This window comes from Perognathus longimembris, chromosome 28 (genome assembly GCF_023159225.1).
Source record: "Perognathus longimembris pacificus isolate PPM17 chromosome 28, ASM2315922v1, whole genome shotgun sequence".
In the NCBI taxonomy this organism is placed as follows: Eukaryota; Metazoa; Chordata; class Mammalia; order Rodentia; family Heteromyidae; genus Perognathus; species Perognathus longimembris.
In genome coordinates, this window is record NC_063188.1 from 98,093,894 (window position 1) to 98,118,613 (window position 24,720).

Here is a 24,720-nt window from a genome sequence, read left to right on the forward strand (position 1 = left end):
ACCCTTGTTCACTCTCCTTTGTTCTCAGTAGAAAACCTTTTCCTGAGTGCCATCACTCAGAGTCAGCCTGCTCCCAGGTTATGGAGACCCTGGCAAAACCTCTGAAGTATGTGGGGTTTGGACATTTAGGGGACCTAAGTTTGGAAGCGGTTTGATATGTCATAACGATGTGTATACCTCTGAAGTTTTAAACTCATCCATTTATAAATTAGACAACAAGCTTTTTTTTTTTTCCGGTCCTGGGTCTTGAAATCAGGGCACCACTATTCCTGAGCTTCTCTGTGCTCAAGGCTAGCACTCTACTACTTGAGCCATGGCGCCCTTTCCAGCCTTTCCTATTTATGTGGTACTGAGGAATTGAACCCAGGGCTTCATGCATGCTAGGCAAGCACTTTACCACTAAGCTACATTCCCAGCCTAACAAGCTGTTTTTAGCTTTAAAATCTTTAGCAAACTTTGTTTTCCCCCCTCAGACTTTCTCTCCTAGACTGTTTCTCCAATGTGCTTCCTTGGTGCTTGCAAATCTTCTCATGATCGCTCTTATTATAGTTTCTGAATTGAAAATATGTTTAAATCAGTACATACTAACTTTTGTTACTAATTACCAAATATAAAGATGTTTGGTCTCTAATGAGATGAATGGAATCTGCCGATTTGTGGGTTGTACTGCTGGATGAGTGTAACTGCTAGAGTGAGTCAGGTGGAACAAATTTATTTTTATTTTCCTGGTTATAGATATAAGACTGAAATACTTGGTCCACACAAATGTTTTAGAACTATTTATTATTTAAAATAACTATTATAGCCAGGCACTGGTGCTCATACCTGTAATCCTAGCTACTCAGGAGGCTGAGATCTGAGGATTGAAATTTGAAGCCAGCCAGGGTTAAGAAAGTCCATGAGACTTACCTCCAATAAACTACTCAGAAAAAGCCAGAAGTGGAGCTGTGGTTCAAGTGGTAGTATATTAGTCTTGAATAAAAAGAGGCTCAGAGACAACACCTAGACCCTGAGTTTAAGCCCCAGGACTGGCACCAAAACAAAACACTTCATTATTTTAGGGGTTTATTACATGAGAACTTGTTAAGATCCTCCTTCAAATTGGTTGAAAGCAATGGATTAGAAATGACTAACCTGGATCCTTTACTAAGCTATTAGAATCATTTACTTTCCCATTTCTGGAAATTATAACAAAAGGCAATATCAATATTTATCAAATTATTCTTAATTATCACCCTTACTCTTTTACTTGAAAGCAACTTATTCAACCAGATATATGCAGACAAGGTTGAGGGAAATGGAAATATTAGCAATTGCATCTCACCTCTGTCAATTCAAATATTTTTTAAAATGCTTTTGTTGCTTGCTTAAAACCTTTAAAAGCAAAACATTGCAAGTGTAGTTTTAGCTTTGTAAATTTCTGCAGCATACCTTCTAACCTAATTGGCAAAACTAGTTCTTTGTCAAATTTATCTAAAACCTAAAAAGCCAAGCAAATGTCTTTTTAAAAGTTAAATGTATTAGTGTATTTCTTTATAAAAACTTTGAGAAATAAATTATAGAATGTGTTATACAAAATAGAATCTGTCAAGATTAAACAGCGTAGTTCTCACCTAATAAGCTATCAACAAGACATGAACCAGTGTACTATTATTTTGTAGTAATGTGATATAATTTACAGATAAAATTGTATGGTATTTATGGGAAGAGAAATATGATTTTTAAAGGCCATGATATTCTTTTTCTAAATATCTGTATGTATGTGCATGTATATGTGTGTGTAGCAAGTTGTAGTGTTTGGCCTTTGGGAATAATTACATAAAATCAAATGTAAAAATCAGAAATAAGTTAATGATCTTTAGCAGACAACATGATTAAAATTTTCCTCTGTATTTAAAGCTTGAAAGGGAAATATACTACCAAAAAGTAATTGCTCTGGAAGTCAGTAATTTTATTTTTTAGTCTGAGGAGGTAGAAAATAAACATTTTAGAAGATGAAATTGGATAAGGATTTATCTATAAATGGAATATTTTATAATGTGAGTTTTATAAAATAGTTTTTAACTTCCTTTTAAAATAATGCATACCAAGTCTGAAAAAAAAATAATGTAAATGTTTTACCCATGCGTTTATTTCAGTGTATCTTAAAAAATTTGATAATTCTAGAAAATGTTCCAGTTACATTTCTGAGAGGCAGCAATACCAGCCTATACAGCTTTGGGTTATTAAAGTGATTTTGAAGTGAATAGCTAGAAAAAAAATGCTTACTCTTAACTACAAGAGAAAAGCCATTTTTAGGATTCAATATGAGTGTTGAGAATAGCTGGAAAAATGCTTACCCTTAACTACATGAAAAAGCCATTTTTAGCATTCAATATTTCTTTCCAATACTCCTTTTGCTTTGAATTCCGGGGCCTTGTCCATCAAGATCCATGTGTTCTCTGATAATAGTTGGGAGAAGAGAAGGCAAAATTGTTAGACCAAACTTTACATCATTCTCCATTCTACCATATTTAGTTTCTAACACCTGACTTTACCTACAATGGAAATGTGTATATGCCAGGGAGAAATGGGAAGCTTTTAGAGCCTTGCTTTGACTAGTCATTAAGTAAGGTTTCCATTTGGTTTGGTCTGAAGGCACAACCTGTCACCCCTTGAAATGTAGTGGGGATAGAAAGGTTTGGATGGTGCCTTGCTTTTGTAAGCCATGATAAGGGTGGTTTCAGATAGAGACTTCTCTACTCCATCCTGTACATTCAGTGAAGGGTATCTTTGTAAGCCAAGGCTCTGGACACTGATTTCCTGGAAAAAAAATCTCTGGGCTTGAATACTTGCTGCCAAGCCTGTGCAAACACTGGCAGGGATCTGAGATCTTGGTCTTCGATTATCTTTTGACTATCATAAACCTACTTCACAACTGATCATTCTAAACGGAGCTCTTAAAACACAACATTGATGTTCTGTCTTGTTGGTTGAAAGGCTGGCTCTGATATTATTTGTGTAGTTAAGAAATAAAAATACGGGTGATGGGGGCTGGGAGGTAGCTCAGTGGCAAAGTGCTTGCCTTGCGAGTGCAACATCCTGGGTTCGATCCCCAGTACCAAAACAAAGAGACCAAAAAAAAAAAAATGAGGACGAAAAATACATGTGATGAAAGTGGAAGTGTGGCTCAAGTGGTAGAATAGTAGAGTACCAGCCCTGAGATGGGGTGGGGGTGGGGGTGGGGCAGGCTTGTGATGAGTTGAAAGAGCCTGTCCTATTGAACTACCCTTCTCTTAGTGTCCCTCAGTCCAGGTGAGGGTTTGTGACATTTCCCTGTAAGAGGAGGGGCTCTTCACTGAGGGTCCTTGGCTTCCATAGCAGAATAAGAATGAATTCTTTCTGGACAAGTCCTATGGTAAGAAATCTTGGCAGAGCTTTATTGAGTAAGTAAGTGATCAGGCAAGCACACAAAACGCTGACAGACAGCAGAAAGGCAGAGGGCACCACTCTAACTGTGGGTGCTGAAGGGAGAGAAACCCAGTTCTTTGACCTGGAGATAGTTACATAATAAAGGCAAGGGGAGGGGGAAGTCTGACTTTAAAGTTATGCAAAGATAGGTGTTTATCTTTGCTCTTAATCACTAGTGGTTACACTTTCTGAGTTCCCCCGAGGTTGTTAGGACATTCCTTCTAGAAAAGAAAGCATCCAGTCATAAAACAGATGCTAATCTTTGAGATAAGGAAGGTATGCAGTTGTTTCTCTTAGAAGCTAAGATAGAGCTTCTATATTTCTAAATTGTGTGTGTGTAGTGTTTTCTTTCTTTCTTTTTTGTCAGTCTTGGGGCTTGAACTTAGGGCCTGGGCATTGTCCCTGAGTGCCTGTTGCTCAAGGCTAGCACTCTCCCATTTGAGCCTCAGCACCACTTGTGGCTTTTTCTGTTTATGTGGTACTGAGGAATGGAACCCAGGGCTTCATGCATGCTAGGCAAGCACTCTACCACTAAGCCATTTTCATTGCCCTTATAAGTAGGGCAAATAGCCATTAATTTGAAACTTTTCCATGCAACTTTACTTTGTTGGCGATAGTTTGATGAGTCAAGACTATCCACTTTGGAAGGGATGACTATGATCAAAGTGCATTGTACATACAAATTGAAAGCCCTTTATACAGTTGTGCTGGTGGCTCACGCCTATAATCCTAGCTACTCAGGAGACTGAGATCTGAGGATCATGGTTCAAAGTCAGCCTGGGCACGAAATTCCATGAGACTCTTATCTCCAATAAACTACTCAAAAAGCCCTAAGTAGTGTGTGTGTGTGTGTGTGTGTGTGTGTGTGTGTGTGTGTGTGTGTGTGTGTGTGTGTGTGTCAGTCGTAGGGTTGAGCTCAGGGGCCAGGAGCTGTCCATGAGCACTAGCTCAAGGCTAGCCTGCTACCACTCAATCTACAGCTCCACTTGTGGCTTTTTTTTTGGGGGGGGGCATTAATTGGAAATAAGAGTTTCATGGACTTTTACAAAGCCTGGACTGGCTTCAAGCCTCAATTCTCAGATCTTAGCCTTTTGAGTAACTAGGATTATAAGCATGAGCCACTGAAGCTCAGCTCCAAAAGAATATTTCTATCCAGGGTCCCACCTTACTATGGTTAGTAATAATGTATGGCTAATATTATTGAACATTAGTCTCTGCTCATGTGGATTATCAAATTTAATTCTGAACACCTCACCCTATTTTAAAGACCCAGGCAACCAAGGTTTACAGGATTTGAGTCACATTTCCAAGAATAAGGAACAGAGCTGAGATTAGAATCCAAGTCTGGGCTCCAAAGTTGAACAGATCTGCTGTTTGTTTTCTCTCCTGCAGGGTATTTCATTGTGAGCACAGCAAGCTGCCAGGATAGGTTAGTTGCAGCATGAGCTCCCAGAGAGCAGGATGAATTCATCCATGGAATACCACTGCTCTGAGTTCTCCATCTGCTTGTCAGAGTGCATTTGCCAAGGCTCAAGAACAACAGTGCTGCTTTGGGCGTAATTAATGTTTAGACAATAACTGGTCAGCATATTCAGTTGCTTCTTGAAGTCACTCCTGGGCTTTGAAAATAGAGCCCTGTGTTGGTATAAACAGGATGTTTGTTTTCTTTGTGTGTTGTTAGGCCATTATCTCAGTCACGTAGAAGGTCTACCAAATTGCTCAGGTGCAGATTCAAAATGGGGGAGAATATGGCTTGACTCCCGTTTTGTGCCCTTTGAAGAATCTAAAACCCATTTTTGTCCAATATGATTCTTGACATTGTATTTTCATATTTAAAAGTCCTCAAAAATAATCTAAAATGTCCTAGATATGTTTTTAAATTATGTAGTGGGGCCCATAAGTAATTCCTATTTATTGAGTCAAAAGCAGATACAATCCATGAATCCATATATAGGCATTATGGCTTTACTACTTGCCCTGGGATATGATGGGTAATTCAAAGACAGACAGGTCAAGTTAATCATAGTATGCCTTGGGAGTTTTGTCAACAACAAATGTTGTAGGCATCAGCTCAAGAGCACAACCCAGACACCTTCCTATTTAACAAGCTCCTTAGAAATTTGGATACTCTTGGTGGCTCACACCTGTAATTGTAGCTACTCAGACTGAGATCTGAGGATCTTGTTTTGAAGCCAGACCAGGCAGGAAAGACTGTGAGACTCTATCTCCAATAAACTACTCAGAAAAGGCAGGAAGTGGTTCTGTGGCTCAAATGGTAGAGTGCTAACCTTGAGCAAAAGAAGCTCAGCAACAGTGCCCAGGCCCTGAGTTCAAGCCCCAGGACTGGCAAAAAAAGAGACAGTAGGTGGACAGGATGGGGCAGTGGAAATTGTGAGAAGAATTGGCTTCTAAATGTATGTTCAATGTTGTTTTTGAGTGCCAATACCAGGACTTGAACTCAGGACCTTGAGCAAGAGTGCTCAACTTCTTTGCTAATAGCTGGTGCTCTAACATTTGAGCCATACCTTTAATCTCGCCTTTTTCTGGAGGACTTTTCTGCCCAGGCTGGCTTTGAACCATGATCCTCCAGGTCTCAGTCTTCTGACTAACTAGGATAACAGGTGTCTGTAACCATGCCCAGACTTATATTTTTTATTGTTAGTTTGAAGTGTTCTCTTACTTGTTAAAAAATATGTTTACTGTAAACAGTTCACCAGCAGCAGCCTAGGTTCATCTCATGTTTAGCACGCATCTTAATTGCATCTTAGAGGCCATGTCAAATGATTGACACCATCTAGGTTTGTGTAAGGACACTGAGGATCATTGCACAATGATAGTCAATTAACAATGCATTTCTTAGACCTTCCTGTCATTAAGTGACACCTATCATTGACAGTAATTGTGTATATTTATAGGGTACAGTGTACTCTTCCCATCTACATATGCATCACAGGAAAATTCAGTCAAGATGATTAACATATCCATCTGCTCACTAATTTTACCACTTTTGTGATGAGAATGTTCAAAATCTATTTTATTAAAAAAAAAATTGCCAGTCCTGGGGCTTGAACTCAGGGCTGTGCTGACCCTGAACTTTTTTGCTCAAGGCTAATACCCTTCCACTTGAGCCACAGCTCCATTTCCAACTTTTTTTGGTAGTTAATTGGAGACAAGAGTTTCATGGACTTTCCTACCCAGGCTGGCTCTGAACTGCAGTCTTCAGATCTCAGCCTCCTGAGTAGCTAAAATTACAGGTATGAGCCACCTGTGCCTGGCTATTTCAGTAATATTAAAGTCCATGAAACATTGTTAATTGGGGGGTTACCATGTAGTACACTAGACCATTCAACTTATTTCTTCCAGTCTAGCCAAAACTTTGTAATCTTTGATCACGAGCATGAAACCCAAGGGATCATTTCCAGAATTAATTGCATTCTCCTTTGAAGGCAGAGCCAGCAACCTTGCCGATGATCTGTATGTGGAATGTCTGAGGACTGTGAAAGGAAGGTTTCCAAGAATATGGAGTATAGCTGTATACTCTGTTTACTCTGTGGCCAGATTTGGTCCTGGGTGAAGAACAAGATGTGGTTTCAGGAAAATGATATTTTAGTTTGTAACTTCACTTTATTCCTCCTAAAATGAGAAATTCTACTATGTACTCTTTTCTTTTTTTGCCAGTTCTGGGGCTTGGACTCAGAGCGTGAGCACTGTCCCTGAGCTTCTTTTGCTCAAGGCTAGCACTCTGCCACTTGAGCCACAGTGCCACTCGTAGCTTTTTCTGTTTATGTGGTGCTGAGGAATCAAACCTAGAGCTTCATGCATGCTAGGCAAGCACTCTACCATTAAGCTACATTCCCAGCCCAAATAATATTTTTATTCAGTTTTATTGATTTATTAATCTGAAATTTGACTTTCTTATTTTTTAGTTTTTTATTGTTATTATAAAAGTGATGCACTGAGTATTCGGTTTATGTTAAAGTAATTTTTATAAAAATCCTTCCTGGGGCTATTAGTGAAGGATATTGCTATCTCCATTTGATGATTCAGGAACTCGAGATCTAGAAAGGTCCATGACAGCAAAGGAAACTGGCAGATTAGAACTTCGACTTCATATATTCTGTTCCTTGTTGTGTGGCCTCATGTGTAGTGAGTGACTAGACCTCACCCTGGGGAATGGAATCGAAGTGTGTGTATGTATGTGTGTGTGTGTGTGTGTGTGCGTGTGTGTGTGAATGACACCTGGGTTACTAAGCACAATGATCTAATAAAAGAATTAGCTCCTGGGGCTGGGGATATGGCCTAGTGGCAAGAGAGCTTGCCTAGTATACATGAGGCCCTGGGTTCAATTCCCCAGCACCACATATACAGAAAAAGGCCAGAAGTGGTGCTGTGGCTCAAGTGGCAGAGTGCTAGCCTTGAGCAAAAGGAAGCCAGGGACAGTGCTCAGGCCCTGAGTCCAAGGCCCAGGACTGGCCAAAAAAAAAAAAAAAAAAAAAGAATTAGCTCCTTTTCTCTTTCCTTTGTTCAATTGGTCATTTCCTTTTTGAACTATAATTTTCACTGAAGCCTGGGATAAGAAGATGAAGAGATGTGAAAGTCACATTAAGGATTGTGGAGAATCATTTTAATAAAAACCTCAGTGGAAAATGCAGTCGTAATTAGCACTAAAATGGAATCTTGAATTCTCAGTGGATTCAAGTTTGCTTCACTCTCCTGATCCTTTGTTCTTGTAAGAAAAGAGGAAAAGAAACTAAGTTTGATTATGCAGAGTACCTCATAAGGCTATGTCCCTTTTGTCTTGCTGAAGCCACGCCCACACCAGGTGGCTGGTTAACTGAATTTAATACATTTGCCTCTTTCAGTTTGCAGTGATGATCTTACCCATAAATTCAAAGGTTTTACTGTGATGAATGAAGCAGAAAGGTATGAAGCTCTCAGACACTGTCGCTATGTGGATGAAGTCATCAGAGATGCCCCCTGGACTCTCACACCAGAGTTTCTGGAAAAACACAAGGTACTTCTCTCATTCTCCCATATTTTCTAGGATGCAGGATTAGGGAATCTTGTTCTATAGCAGAGACAGCAGAAAACCCAATGACTTTGTTTTTTTTTTTTTTTTGCCAGTCCCGGGCTTGAACTCAGAGCCTGAGCACTGTCCCTGGCTTCTCTTTGCTCAAGGCTAGCACTCCACCACGTGAGCCATGGTGTCACTTCTGACTTTTTCTATATATGTGGTGCTGAGGAATCGAACCCAAGGCTTCATGTATATGAGGCAAGCACTCTACTACCAGGCCATATTCCCAGCTCCCCAATGACTCTTTTCTTGATGTAGCATCTCTCTTCTGTCCAAGCCTGGGGTCCTTTATTTTCTGCCTTCCCCGCTTATAAAGGTTCAAGCTGGACCAGCCAGATCCTAACACTGCCTCTTCTCCTAATAATGGGGCCTTGAACAAGTTATTCAACCCCACTGGATTCACTTATCTCATCTGTAAAATGGATTAGTACTGCTATTTTCTTCATGGGCTACATTGAGGATCACATGAAGTAATGCAAGTGAACACTTGGAAAACTCGCTGGTCCATAGCAAGAGTTTTAAGATGGTCACTGTGATCACTATTGCCACCATCATTTGTGGTGCTTTCAGATCCACAGGGATTCTTTTATATGGAACAAATGTCTTTTATATGGAACAAACATGTCTTATCCAGAAAGTCAAGGGTCAGTCTTTAAGGGAAAGACTTTATGAGATTCCTACTGGCATAAGATTTTTATTAGTTGAAAACACAAGAAATTCTTTTGATCTGCATCAAATTGCGTGCTTTGTATCTCCCTACCAGCCCCACATTAGGAGCTATTCTTTCCTTTTATAAGCAGTACAAAAAAAAATAAGATTAAGCTGTTCTAAGAATTTTCTTTTCTATTTTTAAATTCGCAATGCAGAAGAGAATAGAGAACACTGATAAATGTGCATGGGTAATAGCAGAGGAGACAATTTCCCTGGTGAGAATAAAAAGAAAAAGGAAAAAAACTACAATATGATTTACTTCCAGTAATCACTAACACTTTTTTTTAACTAAGCATCTATTGTATATTCAACATGTGATAGGCATTTTGGGGGATACTAATAATGATAATGATGACTGCCATTTATTACTTACCATGTGCCCTACACTGTGCCAAAGACTTTGCTATTCTATGAATCCAATTCAGCTACTCGGCAAAGTTGTTGTCGTTATACATTGGAGAGGAGGAACTAAGTTTGGGTATTGAGAATAGAATTAATAATAACTGTAATGATAATAATAAACATTTATTGAGTACTTGGCATGTACTAGTTATTATTTTTAAGCACTGTTACATAATTACATCACTTAATCTAGTGATTCTCCAGTAAGTTTCCCTTCCAAGGGACAGTTGCAATGTCTGGAGACAGATTTGGTTGTATAGGTAGAGGTTGCTACTGGCATCTAGTGGGAGGAAAGCATCTGACACTGCTAAGCATTTACCAATACACAATACAGCCCCACCCCCAAATTCCCTAGCCCCCAACATCAATGATAATGACGTTGAGAAATCCTGATTGAAGGATTTCTTCATTGAAAGATGAAGCTTTGTTAGGATGATGGAGACCAGTGTTTAAGGAGGACATTCCATGTGACAGTAAGATGGCTTTCAGAGGAGAGAGCTTACAGTAAAGAATTCCAAATACAAGTTGGTGTCAGTCATCCAAGTGCCAGGGCCTTGCATTTGGTAGAGTAGCAATGAAGAGAAAGCAATGGGTATACACATATGTACATGTATTTGTATACATGTGTACCGTGCGCATGTGCATACGCACATACACGCCAGTGGAACCGATGACGTGTGCGCTGTGGAAAGTGAAGGAAATAGGGAAGAAAGGGCAATTCCGAGGTTGTAGTCTACAGGATAGAGTGAGAAAATGGAGGTGCCATTGGAAGGGAGAAGGAGGGACCAGTTTTCAAAAAGGTGAGATTCAATTCAGGGCAGATTGATTTAAATGTGTCAGGAGGGAAAAAGGTAAAAAAAAAAAAAAGATAGCTGCAATATGAGGTAAGAAAGCCTGGCCTAGTGTATGATTGCCCATCCTCATTTTGAACCCACTAATGACCTGTACGACTTTGGAGAAATCTAATGAGTTGTGTAGTTTCAGCACTTATATATTCTAACCTTATGTCCTATGTATCCCACTCACATGACAAGTTTATGAGGATCAAAAAGGAAAAGAGACAGAGTCATTTTCATAATATCAAATATAACCTGTGAGAACCTATTGCCATGGGACAGGGAATGGAGATGTGGGTTCCTTATCATAGCAAGGCTGATTAAAATCTGAGAGATATGTGAGTTCTCTAAAGGAGAAACTTAGAGGCAAAGGGATGGAGGCAAGAAACTTACTGTCAGAGATAGAGGAAAAAAGAGACTGACAAAGGAGAGGAACCAAACATCATTTCTCTTGTTTCTGTCATGTCCTGGAAAAATGGAGATCATTGAAAACACCTGTCAGTCAAGGAGTCAGAGCCACACAACAAATGTAACCTACATCTGCCTTATTTAAAAAAAGTTTTGAACAAAAGGAAGCCAGGGACAGTGCTCAGGCCCTGAGTCCAAGGCCCAGGACTGGTAAAAAAAATAATAAATTAAAAAATAAATTAAAAAAAGTTTTTTTGGGGATCACTAATCCCCTTCAAATCTGAAGACATGTGTCCTCCATTCTTATAGGGATATCTCTCTTCTTCCTTTTCAACAGATTGACTTTGTGGCTCATGATGACATTCCGTATTCTTCTGCTGGTTCTGATGATGTTTATAAGCATATCAAGGAGGCAGGTGAGGCATTTTCCTGAGGACTGCTGCATACATGTTATTGGGTTTTCAGGTATCTGCCCAGGAGCTTCTACACACCTATGTTGACATGTGCTACAGCTCCATCATGAAACACATAACACACTGTTTATATAGGAATTACCTTGAGTACCAAAGTACTCAACCTTAGGACTGATGTACACATTTTAGTGCTCCTCAGACTCAAATGCAATGAAGGAAATTGTCTCTTTGTTCATTCGAAGCCCACTTAAGAGCTTACAATAAAATATCCAGGCCCACTTCTGCTCAGCTTCTGGTTCTTTTTTTTTTTTTTTTTTTTTTTTTTTGCCAGTCCTAGGGCTTGAACTCAGGACCTGGGCACTGTCCCTGAGCTTCTTTTGCTCAAGGCTAGCACTCTACCACTTCAGCTACAGCACTACTTCTGGCTTTTTCTGTTTATGTGGTACTGAGGAATTGAACCCAGAGCTTCATGTATGCTAGGCAAGCACTCCAGCACTAAGCCACATTCTCAGCCCCCAGCTTCTGGTTCTTAATAACTCAAGGAACACTTCTAGAATTAAGAAAGTTCTTTTTGTACTTGCTCTTTTTGTTGTTGTTGGTGGTGGTAGTTGTGGGGCTTTTACTCTGCCTGGGTGCAGTCCCTGAGCCTCTTTGTGCTCAAGGCTAGTGCTCTACCACTTGAACCACAGCACCACTTCTGGTATTTGAGTGCTTAATTAGAGATAAGAGTCTCACAGAGACTTTTCCACCTGGACTGGCTTCTAACTGTGATCTTCAGATCTCAGCCTCCTGAGTAGCTAAGGATTATAGGCGTGAGCCACCAGGGCTCAACCTGTGCTTGCTGTTATTAATTTTTCTTTTTCCAACACACCTTCCAAAAGAGTTTTTTTAGAAGTCAAAGGCTGAACAATTTCCTGGTTTCCTGGCCACATCTACCTCTATTTAAAGTAACAGGGGTGTTACAGTCAGTGGGCACAGGGCCTCAGGACAGGTGTGATACCTGTAAATGAAATGCCTTGGGCAATAATAGTTCAGGAAATCATTCTGATACACAGAATGCACTTATTCTCGCTGGTGTTTTTTTTTTTGTTGTTGTTGTTGTTTTTTGCCAGTCCTGGGGCTTGGACTCAGGGCCTGGGCATTGTCCTTGGCTTCTTTTTGCTCAAGGCTAGCTAGCACTCTGCCACTTGAGCCATAACACCATTCCTGGCTTTTTCTGTTTATGTGGTGCTGAGGAATCAAACCCAGGCCTTCATGCATGCTAGGCAAGCACTCTACCGCTAAGCCACATTCCCAGCCCTTTCTCTGGTAGGTTTGGGAGTCAGATGTATACACCATAATCTCAGCCTGGGCTCCCTCAGGAGTTAGGGCATTGGAGAGGAACCGGAAGCCTGACATTTGCCAGTGCTAATCTTGCTTGAAGAGTTCCAGGAAAGGAAAGTCTACATATTTTAGACTTGGGAGGCTGCTGAGGAACTGAGAAGTGTGGTGCAGGAGAGAGGAAGAAGAAACTGGATCGTAAATGAGTTACATTAAGATGGTTAAGATGGGTTATGGAATGGGGCCATTCATACTTTTTGAAGTATTTGTTAGATCCAAGATGTGAGCTAGCTGCTCTTCCCTAAGCTGGCAGAAGGACCTGGTTTTGGGTACTGCGTTTCAAACTTAAATGTGCCTCCACAGGATCTTCTGAAGATTAAGGTTTGCCATTCCTATTCTTTTTAATTTGTTTCTTCCTTTTTTCGTCTCCAGTGCTGGGAATAGAACCCATGGCTGGCTGCTTGCTAGGCAAGCACTCTACCATTGAACTACAGCCTCAGCCCTGAGATTGTCATTTCTAATGAGTTCCCAAGTTGCTAGAGACTGCAAGTCCATAGGCTTTATTTAAACCAGCAGGAATCTAGACCCAGGATTGGAGTCCCACTGAGTTATCTTAGGGTTAACTGAATCACTATTTCCTGGGGTGATAGTTCCTTAGCTACCTTGTAATATAGCAACAAGCACTTAGTGATGGTTTTCTTTCCAGAAAAGTGCTGTCTATTGAGGTAAGAATCATTTGTTTTTCCCAGTCCTAAGAAATCAGATATCTAGTTCCAGTTGTCTAGACATAGGAACAAGACCAAGATATTCTCATTCTACCAATCCAGCATCCCTATTGTTGCATAACAAAATGGCTCCTAAAGTTAGTGACTTGAGAAGTTACTTTCTTTTGCTCAAGATTTGTGGGCCAACATATCTCTATCTCTTTCTTTCTTTCTTCTTTCTTTCTTCCTTTCTTTCTCTCTCTCTCTTTCTTCTTTCTTCTTTCTTTCTTTCTCTCTCTCTCTCTCTTTCTTTCTTTCTTTCTTTCTTTCTTTCCTTCTTTCTTTTTTTGTGCTGGTCCTGGGGCTTGAACTTAGGGCTTGGGATTTTCCCTGAGGTTCTACCATTTGAACCAGAGTTCCACTTCCAGCTTTTTTTTTGGGGGGGGGTGAGGGGCAGTTTATTGCAGGTAAGAATCTTGCAGCATTTCCTGCCTAGGCTGGTTTTGAACTTCGATCCTCAGCTCTCAGCTTCTTGAGTGGCTAGGATTACAGGCATGAGTCACCAGCACCTGGCTAGGGCCAACATCTTAATAGGAGATTGGCTGGGTGTTTCTTGCTTGGGCCTTTCAATAATTATAATCATGCTGGCAGGGGCTGTCATTATCCGAGGGCTTGATTAGACTGGGGATCCCAGGTTGGGGACTGAGACTTGGATGATGACTGTCACCAAGGAGCTTAGTTGTCACTGGAGCGTGTACCTATGGCCTCTCCGTGTTGTTTGGTGTTCTCACTGCATGGTGGCTGAGAGGGATTATATGGAGAGGATACAACTTTGAAAGGTGCCTCAATGCTTCCTGTGACCTAATCTTAGAAGTCATACGGTGTCATATGTGTGGCACTCTCTTTAATGCAAGTAATTCACTGATGCCAGCCCAAACTCAAGGGAAAGAAATTATAGCCTTCTTTAATCCACCCCAGTTCCATTTCCAAATTGAATGATCAGATGCTATTTGACTTACCCTGGGAACACAGGCCTAAGACTATGAGCGTGTGACTTTTCAGAGGCACAGAGACCCTACATTCAGATACAGTAATTGTCTCTGTGGATTCCTCATTAGAAGAGAGAGTTGCAGTCAAGGTCTAGGCAAAGAAAGAGTCCTTATGGGAGAAAAATTGCTCCAAAGTGGCTCATTCACATTTGGCCTTTGTCTCCTAATCATGGCTTCTTTTGAAAGTCAAAATCACTTTAAACAAAGCCAAGGATATTAGGGTGTGAATTAAGCTTTCCACTGTTTGGCTCGTCTGAACTGCATGTCAAAATCTCACAAAGCTAGATGAAGCTGGGTGCCAGTGGCTCACTCCTGTAATCCTTGCTACACAGGAAGCTGAGATCTGAGGATCCTGGTTTGAAGTCAGTTCAGGCAAAAAAGTCCTAGTGAGACTCTTAACTCCAACTAACCATTCAAAAACCGGAAGTGGCGCTGTGGCTCAAGTGGTAGAACACTAGCCTTGAACACAAAGAGTCTCAGGGACAGCACCCAGGCCCTGAGTTCAAGCCTCACAGAAACCAAAAAAAAACAAAAAACTGGATGAAAAAGATGGAGCTGAGGTTCAATAGAGTGTAGGGTCCACATTACTCATCATCATGTTAATATTGCCTACTACTGTTGAACGTTTCTTCATTAACATGTGCTTCGCTGCTTCTTAAAATAGTTCCATAACCAAACGCTACAGTTCTGAAAAGCATGATAAAAAAGGTTCTCCGATCAGGCTCATTACTGAATATTTTTAGCAGAGCAATAATTAGGATTTGGAGGAAGCCGGGTACCTCATTATGTCAGCAGAGGGTCTGGCTTCTTTCAACCAGCCGAAGCAAATCTTCCCAACTGGAAATCTATTGCAGCTTCTGGCTTTAAAAGAAAGGTAAGCTCTTGTCACCAATATCCAAATGACTTTCTAAGATTTGTCGGTAGCCAGCTGGGTGCCGATTAGGAGGCTGAGATCTGAGGATCTAGTTCAAAGCTAGCCAGGGCAGAAAAATCTGTAAGACTCTCATCTCTACTTGACCAGTAAAACTCAGGAAATAGAGGTGTGGCTCAAGTGGTAGAGTGTTATCTTTGAGCTTGGAAAAGCCTAGGGGAGAGCATGAGGCTCTGAGTTCAAGCCCAGCATAGGGGAGAGAGTCACAGAGAAGAGATTATGTGAGCTGCTACAAAGCCAAATTAAGGATTTGCTCTGAACCCAGGAAAGGCATCTTTAAAGATTCTGTGGATCGGGCTGGGGATATGGCCTAGTGGTAGAGTGCTTGCCTCCCATACATGAGGCCCTGGGTTCAATTCCCCAGCACCACATATATAGAAAACGGCCAGAAGTGGCACTGTGGCTCAAGTGGTAGAGTGCAGCTTTGAGCAAAAAGAAGCCAAGGACAGTGCTCAGGCCCTGAGTTCAAGCCCCAGGACTGGCCAAAAAAAAAAAAGAAAGAAAGAAAGATTCTGTGGATCTTCTTATGTAGATTGACATGGACAAAAAATGGTTCACAGGCTTAAGGTCATAAATCCATGGTAGAGCACTTACCTAGAAGGTGTAAAACCCTGGGTTTGATTCATTCTCTCTTCCCCCCACCCCTCTCACATACACACACTTTTTGAACAAGATGGCATTGGAACGGTTGACGAAAGAACATAGAGAAAAGTGGGTGAATTAGGAGAACGGTTGTCAGTCCTGGGCCTTGAACTCAGGGCCTGGGCACTGTCCCTGAGCTTCTTTTGCTCAAGGTTAGCACTCTGCCACTTGAGCCACAGCGCCACTTCTGGCTTGTTTTGTGTATGTGATGCTGCAGAATCGAACCCAGGGCTTTATATATGCTAGGCAAGTACTCTACTAAGGCTTTTTTTTTTGCCTGTCCTGGGCCTTGAACTCAGGGCCTGAGCACTGTCCCTGGCTTCTTTTTGCTCAAGGCTAGCACTCTACCACTTGAGCCACAGCGCCACCTCTGGCCATTTTCTATATATGTGGTGCTGAGGAATCGAACCCAGGGCTTCATGTATACGAGGCAAGCTCTCTACCACTAGTCCATATTCCAAGCCCCTCTACTAAGCCATATTCCCAGCCCAAGGGAAACTTTTTTTTATATTTTCAGACTTTCTTTACTTTAAAAATAATGTAAAAACATTTAGCTTCATAGTCAAGAGGAAGGTACAGAGAATTAACAGGTATTGTTAAACTCCATTACCCATCCACCAGAGTGGTTCATGTGTTGCCATTGTTGAACCCACCTTACCATTTTTTAATCAACTAAAGCCCATAGTTTATTTTGGGGTTTTCTTTTGGGTTACATATAGTCTGTGGGTATCAACTAATATATAATGTTATGTATCTACTATTATCATACATACAGGTGAATAGTGATAGTTACTTAGATACTTAGTGCTCATCTTGAACCCTGAACTCAGGTGTTGGATGTTGTTTCTGAGCCTTTTTGCTCAAGGCTAGTGCTCTACCACTTGTGCCACAACTCTACTTTGGCATTTTGGTAGTTTGTTGGAGATAAGTCTCATAGACTTACCTGTCTGGGCTGGCTTTGAACTGTGGTTCTCAGATCTCAGCCCCCTAAGATGATAGTCGTGAGCCACTGGTACCCGACTGGTACCATTCTTTTAATGGGTATCTTTTACATGTGTTTTCTGACAGACTGGCTGTCTTCTCAATTTCTTGGTATTCTTTAATGTTTCATGCCTTTGGTATTATATCTAGAAAAATGTAAATTATGCCCAAAGTCCAAGGGAAACTTTTTAGTAGTGGGTTGGTGATTGGAAAGCAATGGAGTATGGAGAGTTGAGGGCGAAGGAAATGGCCCAGATAAGTTAGGTCATTTTGTCTAGGTACTTTCCTTGAGAACATTAAGGGTAAGTATCTGGCCTGCAGGTTTCAGAGACTTGCCCATCTGTAAACTGAGAACACACTGTCCTTGCCCCCAGGCTGTATCATACTGTCCAAGTGTTGATTTTTCTATTTAAGTGGTTCTCATGATGGGAATCACTAATATTCAGTTGCCAAAACATGAGATCAACCGTCAGCAGGATTTTAAGCATGAGTCTAATTCTTATCTTTTTTTTTTTTTTTTTTTTTGGCGCCAGTCCTGGGCCTTGGACTCAGGGCCTGAGCACTGTCCCTGGCTTCTTCCCGCTCAAGGCTAGCACTCTGCCACTTGAGCCACAGCGCCGCTTCTGGCCGTTTTCCGTATATGTGGTGCTGGGGAATCGAACCTAGGGCCTCGTGTATCCAAGGCAGGCACTCTTGCCACTAGGCCATATCCCCAGCCCCTAATTCTTATCTTGATTGGTTGGTCCACACAAACATCATCTTTGAAGACTTTAAGAAAGTGGAATTAAAACTTGGCATCCTTCATGCTTGTTTATTTTCACTCTGTCCCATACATTCCAGATGAAAGGACCTTTAAGCCATGACGCTACCACGAAGGGAAAATGCTTGTTAGGGAAATAAATGCATCCAGTACCCCACAGGCATGTCTTTAAAGGAGAAATAACAAAAATAGTATACTTTTTCTTTTTTTCCTTTGGGAGAATGTGCCACAGAATTCCTTGGGAGTTGCTGCCAGCTGACTAATTCATTGACTCACTTGTTATTCTCCATTCACTTACTCATTTGAATTGCTTTTTTTTTTTGAGCATCTTCTATGTAACTAGACACAGGAGCACTGACCTGCATGCAGCAATGTGAAAAACAACTAAGGCATAAACTGTGCATTTGAAATATCCATTTCTACATGAAGACAGATATTAAAAAAATACTTTCATGGCCAGGCGCTGGTGGCTCACACCTGTAATCCTAGCTATTCAGGAGGCTGAGATCTGAGGATCACAATTTGAAGTCATCCTGGGCAGGAACGTCTGTGAGATTATGCCCAATAAACTACTTAGAAAAAAGCCAGAAGTAGTGCCGTGGCTCTGTGGTGCAAGTGGTAGAGCGCTATCCTTGAGCACAAAGAGGCTCAGCGACAGTGCCCAGGCCCTGAGCTCAAGCTACAAGACTGGCAAAAAATACTTTCATGGCAGGGCACATGGCTCAAATGATTGAGCACCAGCCAAGGAAGTGTGAGGCTGAGTTCAAATCATAGTACTGCCAAAAAATGCTTTCAAGGGATGAGAATGTGGCTTAGTGTAGGGTGCTTGCCTAGCATGCATGAAGCCCTAGGTTTGATTCCTCAGCACCACATACACAGAAAAAGCCGGAAGTGGCGCTGTGGCTCAAGTGGTAGAGCTCTAGCCTTGAATACAGAGAGGCTTAGGGACAGTGCCCAGGCCCTGAGTTCAAGCCCTAGTACCAACAAAAAATACTTTCAGTAAACAAGAAGATAGGTTTATGTGTAGATGTTGTAGATTCTGCCCAGGAATGTTGTGGATGACTTCCTAAAGACATTACTCTAAAACTGGGCCTTGGGGATGAGCAGCAAGTATGTAGTTGCTATGGGCAGGGAAGGGGTAGCCAGGGGAGAAAGGAAGAAGTCAGCATGGGCAAATACCAAGAGCCAGTCAAGGTCCCAATGACGAGAACATAGTATAATGGTGGGAAAGTGTATGGAACAGGGACTGGAAGAATCAGCAGGGATCTGGTGTGGAGGCCTCTATATGAAGAGCCACAACTTTGTCTTTGGACAGGAGAGCCATTAAAAGAAAAGAGTCGGGCTGGGGATATAGCCTAGTGGCAAGAGTGCTTGCCTCGGATACACGAGGCCCTAGGTTCGATTCCCCAGCACCACATATACAGAAAACGGCCAGAAGCGGCGCTGTGGCTCAAGTGGCAGAGTGCTAGCCTTGAGCGGGAAGAAGCCAGGGACAGTGCTCAGGCACTGAGTCCAAGGCCCAGGACTGGCAAAAAAAAAAAAAAAAAAGAGTCACCTAAAGTGATCTTAGCTTTCTCTCTTCTTTCCTCCTCCAACAGGAATGTTTGTTCCAACACAGAGAACAGAAGGCATCTCAACATCCGACATCATCACTAGAATTGTCCGCGACTATGATGTTTATGCCAGACGCAACCTCCAGAGAGGATACACAGCCAAGGAACTGAATGTCAGCTTCATAAATGTAAGTATGTCACACCATACCACACCACTAATACTCTATTGCTGTAATTTATTGAGCATTTACTATTGCCACATGTTTTCATTTTTTCCATTTCCTAGAGTTCATTTTGAGAAATATGATTTTATACGATCAGAGTTATTTTTTTATTTTTGCTGATACAAGGGCTTGAACTCAGGACCTTATGATTGCCATAGGTTTTTTCAGCCCACACTTGGTGCTCTACCATTTGAGCCACATCTTCACTTTCAGTTTTTTGCCTGTTAATTGGGAATAAGAGTCTGTTTGATTTGTCTGCCTTGGCCAGTACTGAACTGTTATTTTCAGATCTCAGCCTCCTGAATAGCTAGGATTATAGTCATGAACCACTAGCACCCAGCACCACACAATGTGCTTAATACTTGGCATTTATTGTTCCATTTGATGCACATATTGACCCATTTTACACATGAAGAAAACTGTTCCGGGGTTGGGGATATGGCCTAGTGGCAAGAGTGCTTGCCTTGTATACATGAAGCCCTAGGTTTATTCCCCAGCACCACATATATAGAAAACGGCCAGCAGTGGTGCTGTGGCTCAAGTGGCAGAGTGCTAGCCTTGAGCAAAAAGAAGCCAAGGACAGTGCTCAGGCCCTGAGTTCAAGGCCCAGGACTGGAAAAAAAAAAGAAAGAAAATAGTTACCAAAAGGGTAGCATAAATTAATCAAGAGCACAAATATCAACTTTCACATTTTTATAAAGGAGCTTCCTTACTTCTGTAAGGTCCACCCCTGGGAGGCCCCCACCTGTTTAAGTCTTTACCCAGTACCTGTGTTACCTAGGTTAACTGGCATACCTGGAGGTAGTTACTTCCCCCTTCTCTGAGATCACATCCAATCCACCTGGATATAGCTCTCCTTTCCCTATATAATCCAGCTCAGCACCAGTCCTTTCCCTCCCTCCCCCTCCCCTCCCCCTCCCCCTCCCTCCCTTCCCCTTCCTCTTCCCTGCCCCCCCCCCCCCCCCCCCCGCCCAGTCCTGGGGCTTGGGCTCAGGGCCTGAGCACTGTCCCTGGCTTCTTCTTGCTCAAGGCTAGCACTCTGCCACTTGAGCCACAGCACCATTTCTGGCTTTTTCTGTGTATGTGGTGCTGAGGAATTGAACCCAGGCAAGGAATGAGGCAAGGACTCTACCACTAGGACATATTCCCAGCCCCTCTCTTACTCTCTCTTGCTCCCTTTCTCTCTTTTTCTCTTCTTCCTTCCCCTCTGTCTCCCCATACCTCCATCTTGTGTGGGCTAACAGTTTGCTCTCCCCTCAATGAACTCCTTTCTGCCTGAACCATGTGGTGCGCTTCCTTTCTGGCCAACCTTGTAACTTCCCCCTTCAATTCTCAGACATGAACAAAGGGTTTCTGGGAAATCTGCTGCTTATGAATGGCAAGAGTTATATTCTACTCAAAGGGAAGAAAGGAGAGTAAAAGAAATGAATTATTAAGCCCAGATTAAGCACACTTTCTTGTTTTAACATTTGTAATTTTTCATTTTATTACGCCCTTAAAGATGCTCATTAAAAATCTTAACTGCCTTTTTGTGTGTGTGTGTCCAGAGAAATTACAGCTGCTTAAATAAAGCCTGAAGTTTTTGGCTTCCTTTTGTATTTCTACCTTATTGTTCTCCCAGAGCTGCTGTTAGTTTTAATAATAGAGCACTGTTAAAACAGTCTTTAAAACAAGCAAAACAAGGGCTGGGAATGTGGCTTAGTGGTAGAGTGCTTGCCTTGCATCATGAAGCTGTGGGTTTGATTCCTCAGTACCGCTTAAGCAGAAACAGCTGGAAGTGGCACTGTGGCTCAAGCACTAGAGCACTAGTCGTGAGCCCAGAGAGACTCAGGGACAGAGCTCAGGCCCTGAGTTCAAGCCCTAGGACTGGCAAAAAGAACAAACAAAACAAGCTGTTACAGTGCAAAGAGGGCAAGTGGAAGGCTGGACGTGATGATGGTGAATTCCAGACAAGAAGCCTCCAAGGAGTAATATTTAAGATTAAATCTAGAGCTCTCGCTTGGCACTGGTGGCTCACCCCTGTAATCCTAGCTATTCAGGAGGCCGAAAGCTGAGGAACATGGTTTAAAGCCAGCCTGGGCAGGAAAGTCTGTGAGACTCTTATCTCCAATGAATCACCAGAAAACAGGAAGTGGCTCTGCAGCTCAAAGTCATAGAGTACTATCCTTGAGCAAAAATAAAACAAGCCCTCAAACCCCATGAGCAACAAAAACAAACAGAGCTCTCTCTCCCCATGGAATTCCATCCCCTACCCAAATAAATACTATATGGGGAGGGAGGCGGGAGAAGAGAATCTGTCCATAACACTAGATACTTATAATTATGTGCCATCATAATTATCCAGCATTCCACACAATGGATCATTGGCACCTCTAAAATAGGAGGGGTTTATTAATTATAAATTAGTGATTAATAATTGTTCTCCTGAGCAGGCCATGTTGGGAGTCTAGCCCTCTGGCTTCGTACTAGCCGGGCAACAAAATGGAAAATGTTGGGTTCAAGTGGCACCCGAACAAGTGGCTGAAAAGAATTCAGTCAAAGTGATTATTTGCTATCTTATAGAGAATAAAGCCCTGGTTATTTCAATAAATTAAACTGTCTGTTCTTTTAAATTGAATCCAGTCAACCATCCAAGCATGGCGAGCTATTTCCAAAAGTTATTGCTTGCTCTCCTTAAATGGTCTTTAGATGAGCCACTTAGCCCAAGGAACCATGCAGGCACCCGGGATGTGAATGCCGCCTTTCTATCACAACAAACCTGACCATAGCTCAGAGAGGAAATTGAATGTGTCAGATGGGCGTGCAGATGAATCACAGAACCTTACAAGTGGCAGGGACCTGATGGCGGTCAGGCATTCAGTTCAAGTCCCTTGACTTAGAGATAAAGAAAGCTAAGCCAAAAGAGGGGACCTGGCCAAAGTCTCTCAAGTAAGGGACAGGTAGAGGTAGCAGCAGTTTCATGACTCCCAGCTCAGTGCTCACTCTAGTATTTTATGCTGCCTGGAAGAGCTGTATATAATGGCCATTTGCAATACAGTGAAAACTATGGAAGAGAATGGCATAAATATGACAGTGAACACATCTATTTTATCATGTGCCCATCTAAGTGTTTTACATGACTTTTTCTCATTTAATCCTCATGATAAGCCTTCAAGGGAGGGCGTGATAACTATAACATACAGGTGAAGAAACAGAGGCTCAGAGGGGTTAAACAACTCACCTAAAGCCACACAGTAAATCAGGAAAGACAGAGTGACTTCCTATAGGACATTTGTGTGTACAGAGAGCTTAGGGGCAAGCTTACACAACTTATAACCCACCTGAGGCTACAGAAAGGTTTGGAAGGTCCAAATAGGAAAAAAAAAACAAACAACCCATGATCTAGTGTTACAATATTCAAGATGTTCCAGAGAATTCTGAAATGGAAAATGAACTTGACTCCCATAGAATAAAGAAAAACAGTATATTGTATTCTTTTCTTTAAGGAGAAAACCTGTTAGTTTCATTGTTCTGATATATGTGTGTGTTGCACTTATTGCTTCCTTCTACATATCATAATAAATCAATGACAAGTGACTTTCTTTACAAGAAATGTGCCTTTCCATCAATCAAGCTATTGGAAAATGGCCACATCTTGATGTTTTTTTGTCAGTCATGGAGCTTGAACTCAGCGCCTGGGCACTGTCCCTGGGCTTTTTTGCTCAAGGCTAACACTCTACCACTTGAACCACAGTACTACTTCTGGTTTTCTGGTGGTTAATTGGAGATAAGAGTCTTATTGATTTTCCTGCCCAGGCTGGATTTGAACTCAGATCTTAGCCTCCTGAGTAGCTAGGATTACAGGTATGAGTCACCCGGCTCACATCTTGTCTTACTGTTATTATTATTGCTATTATTGTCAGTCATGGGGTTTGAACTCAGGGCCTGGACACTGTTCCTGAACTCTTTTGCTCAAGGCTAGGGCTCTACCACTTTGAGCCACAGCACCACTTCCGGTTTTTAAGTGGTTAATAGTAGATCAGATTCTCTCAGGGACTTTTCTGTTTTGAACCATGATCCTCAGATCTCAGCCTCCTGAGTAGTTAGAATTCCACTGTGGAACCCACAGCGGCTGGCCTTGACTTTTTCACATCAGTGGTTGATTTCTCTTATGCCCTCTTGGATAAATCCATGTTTTCTCCTGCTGTATATTTTAACTAGGAGAAGAAGTATCGTTTCCAGAACCAGGTGGACAAGATGAAGGAAAAGGTCAAGAATGTGGAGGAAAGATCAAAGGAATTTGTTAACAGAGTAGAAGAAAAGAGTCATGATCTAATTCAAAAGTGGGAAGAGAAGTCGAGAGAATTCATTGGCAACTTCCTAGAACTGTTTGGACCTGATGGAGCATGGGTATGTAATTATTTCACTTAGCCTGGCAATGATGTGTGTTTTCAGTTCATCCTCCATTTATGGAGCCACTAGGGCAGATTCCTCATCTTGGTCCACTCCATAGCCTCTGCCTGACCATTAGTCCCGATGACTTCAAATTCATATTACTTTCATACTGAGCTACTGTCTTACTTCTGACTGGGGCACCCAATATCACCCAAAGCCTGGCCTGATCTCCTTCTATTCTTTATCCAGAGCTGGAAATCCAGTTGGTATCATTGAATGGCTAGTATTGCAGAGAATGGTTTCGTGGCTCATCTCAGCCTCTGAGTTGGAGCCCATGCAAAGCTTGGGACTAAGAGCAAAGCAGGTCATGAAAGCATGGAGCTTGGCTTACAAGGCAAGGTCTGTGGACTCTTAGATCAATCACAGACATTCATGTTTTGGGGAGGAGTATGCAAAAAGAAATGTAGCTGTCTAGGCCACCATTTTTCTTTCCATCCGAGACCAGGACTTGAACTTGCTATCTGATGCTCTACTCTCATTGGCAAGTTCCTATCACTTGAACCACATTTCCAACCCTTGGCCACCCTTTGTCATAAGGAATAGTCTCTCCTTTCTTCCTTTCTTTCTCTCTCTCTCTCTCTCTCTCTCTCTCTGTCTCTGTCTCTTTCTTTCTTTGGTTGGTCATGGGCTTGAACTCAGGGCCTGGGCGCTATCCCTGAGCTTTTGCTCTCCAGGTTAGCACTCTACTACTTGTAGCCACAGTGCCACTTCCAGTTTTCTGGTGGTTAATTGGAGGTAAGAGTCTCACACAGACTTTCCTGCCCAGGCTGGCTTCAAACCTTGATCCTCAGATCTCAGCCTCCTGAGTCCTGAGTAGGTAGGATTACA

The 24,720-nt window shown here is 41.9% G+C and overlaps 1 protein-coding gene across 9 annotated transcripts in view; it reads left to right on the plus strand.

Annotated features, from left to right (window-relative positions):
- Positions 1 to 24,720, plus strand: part of Pcyt1b (phosphate cytidylyltransferase 1B, choline) — a 75,087-nt gene that overhangs the window by 32,643 nt on the left and 17,724 nt on the right. For all 9 annotated transcript variants that reach the window (XM_048336386.1, XM_048336388.1, XM_048336381.1 and 6 more), the window contains exons 4-7: positions 8,313 to 8,464; positions 11,219 to 11,297; positions 19,280 to 19,422; positions 23,659 to 23,847. In XM_048336386.1, the coding sequence (XP_048192343.1) occupies positions 8,313 to 8,464; positions 11,219 to 11,297; positions 19,280 to 19,422; positions 23,659 to 23,847 (563 nt within the window). The remainder of the gene's footprint in view (positions 1 to 8,312; positions 8,465 to 11,218; positions 11,298 to 19,279; positions 19,423 to 23,658; positions 23,848 to 24,720) is intronic.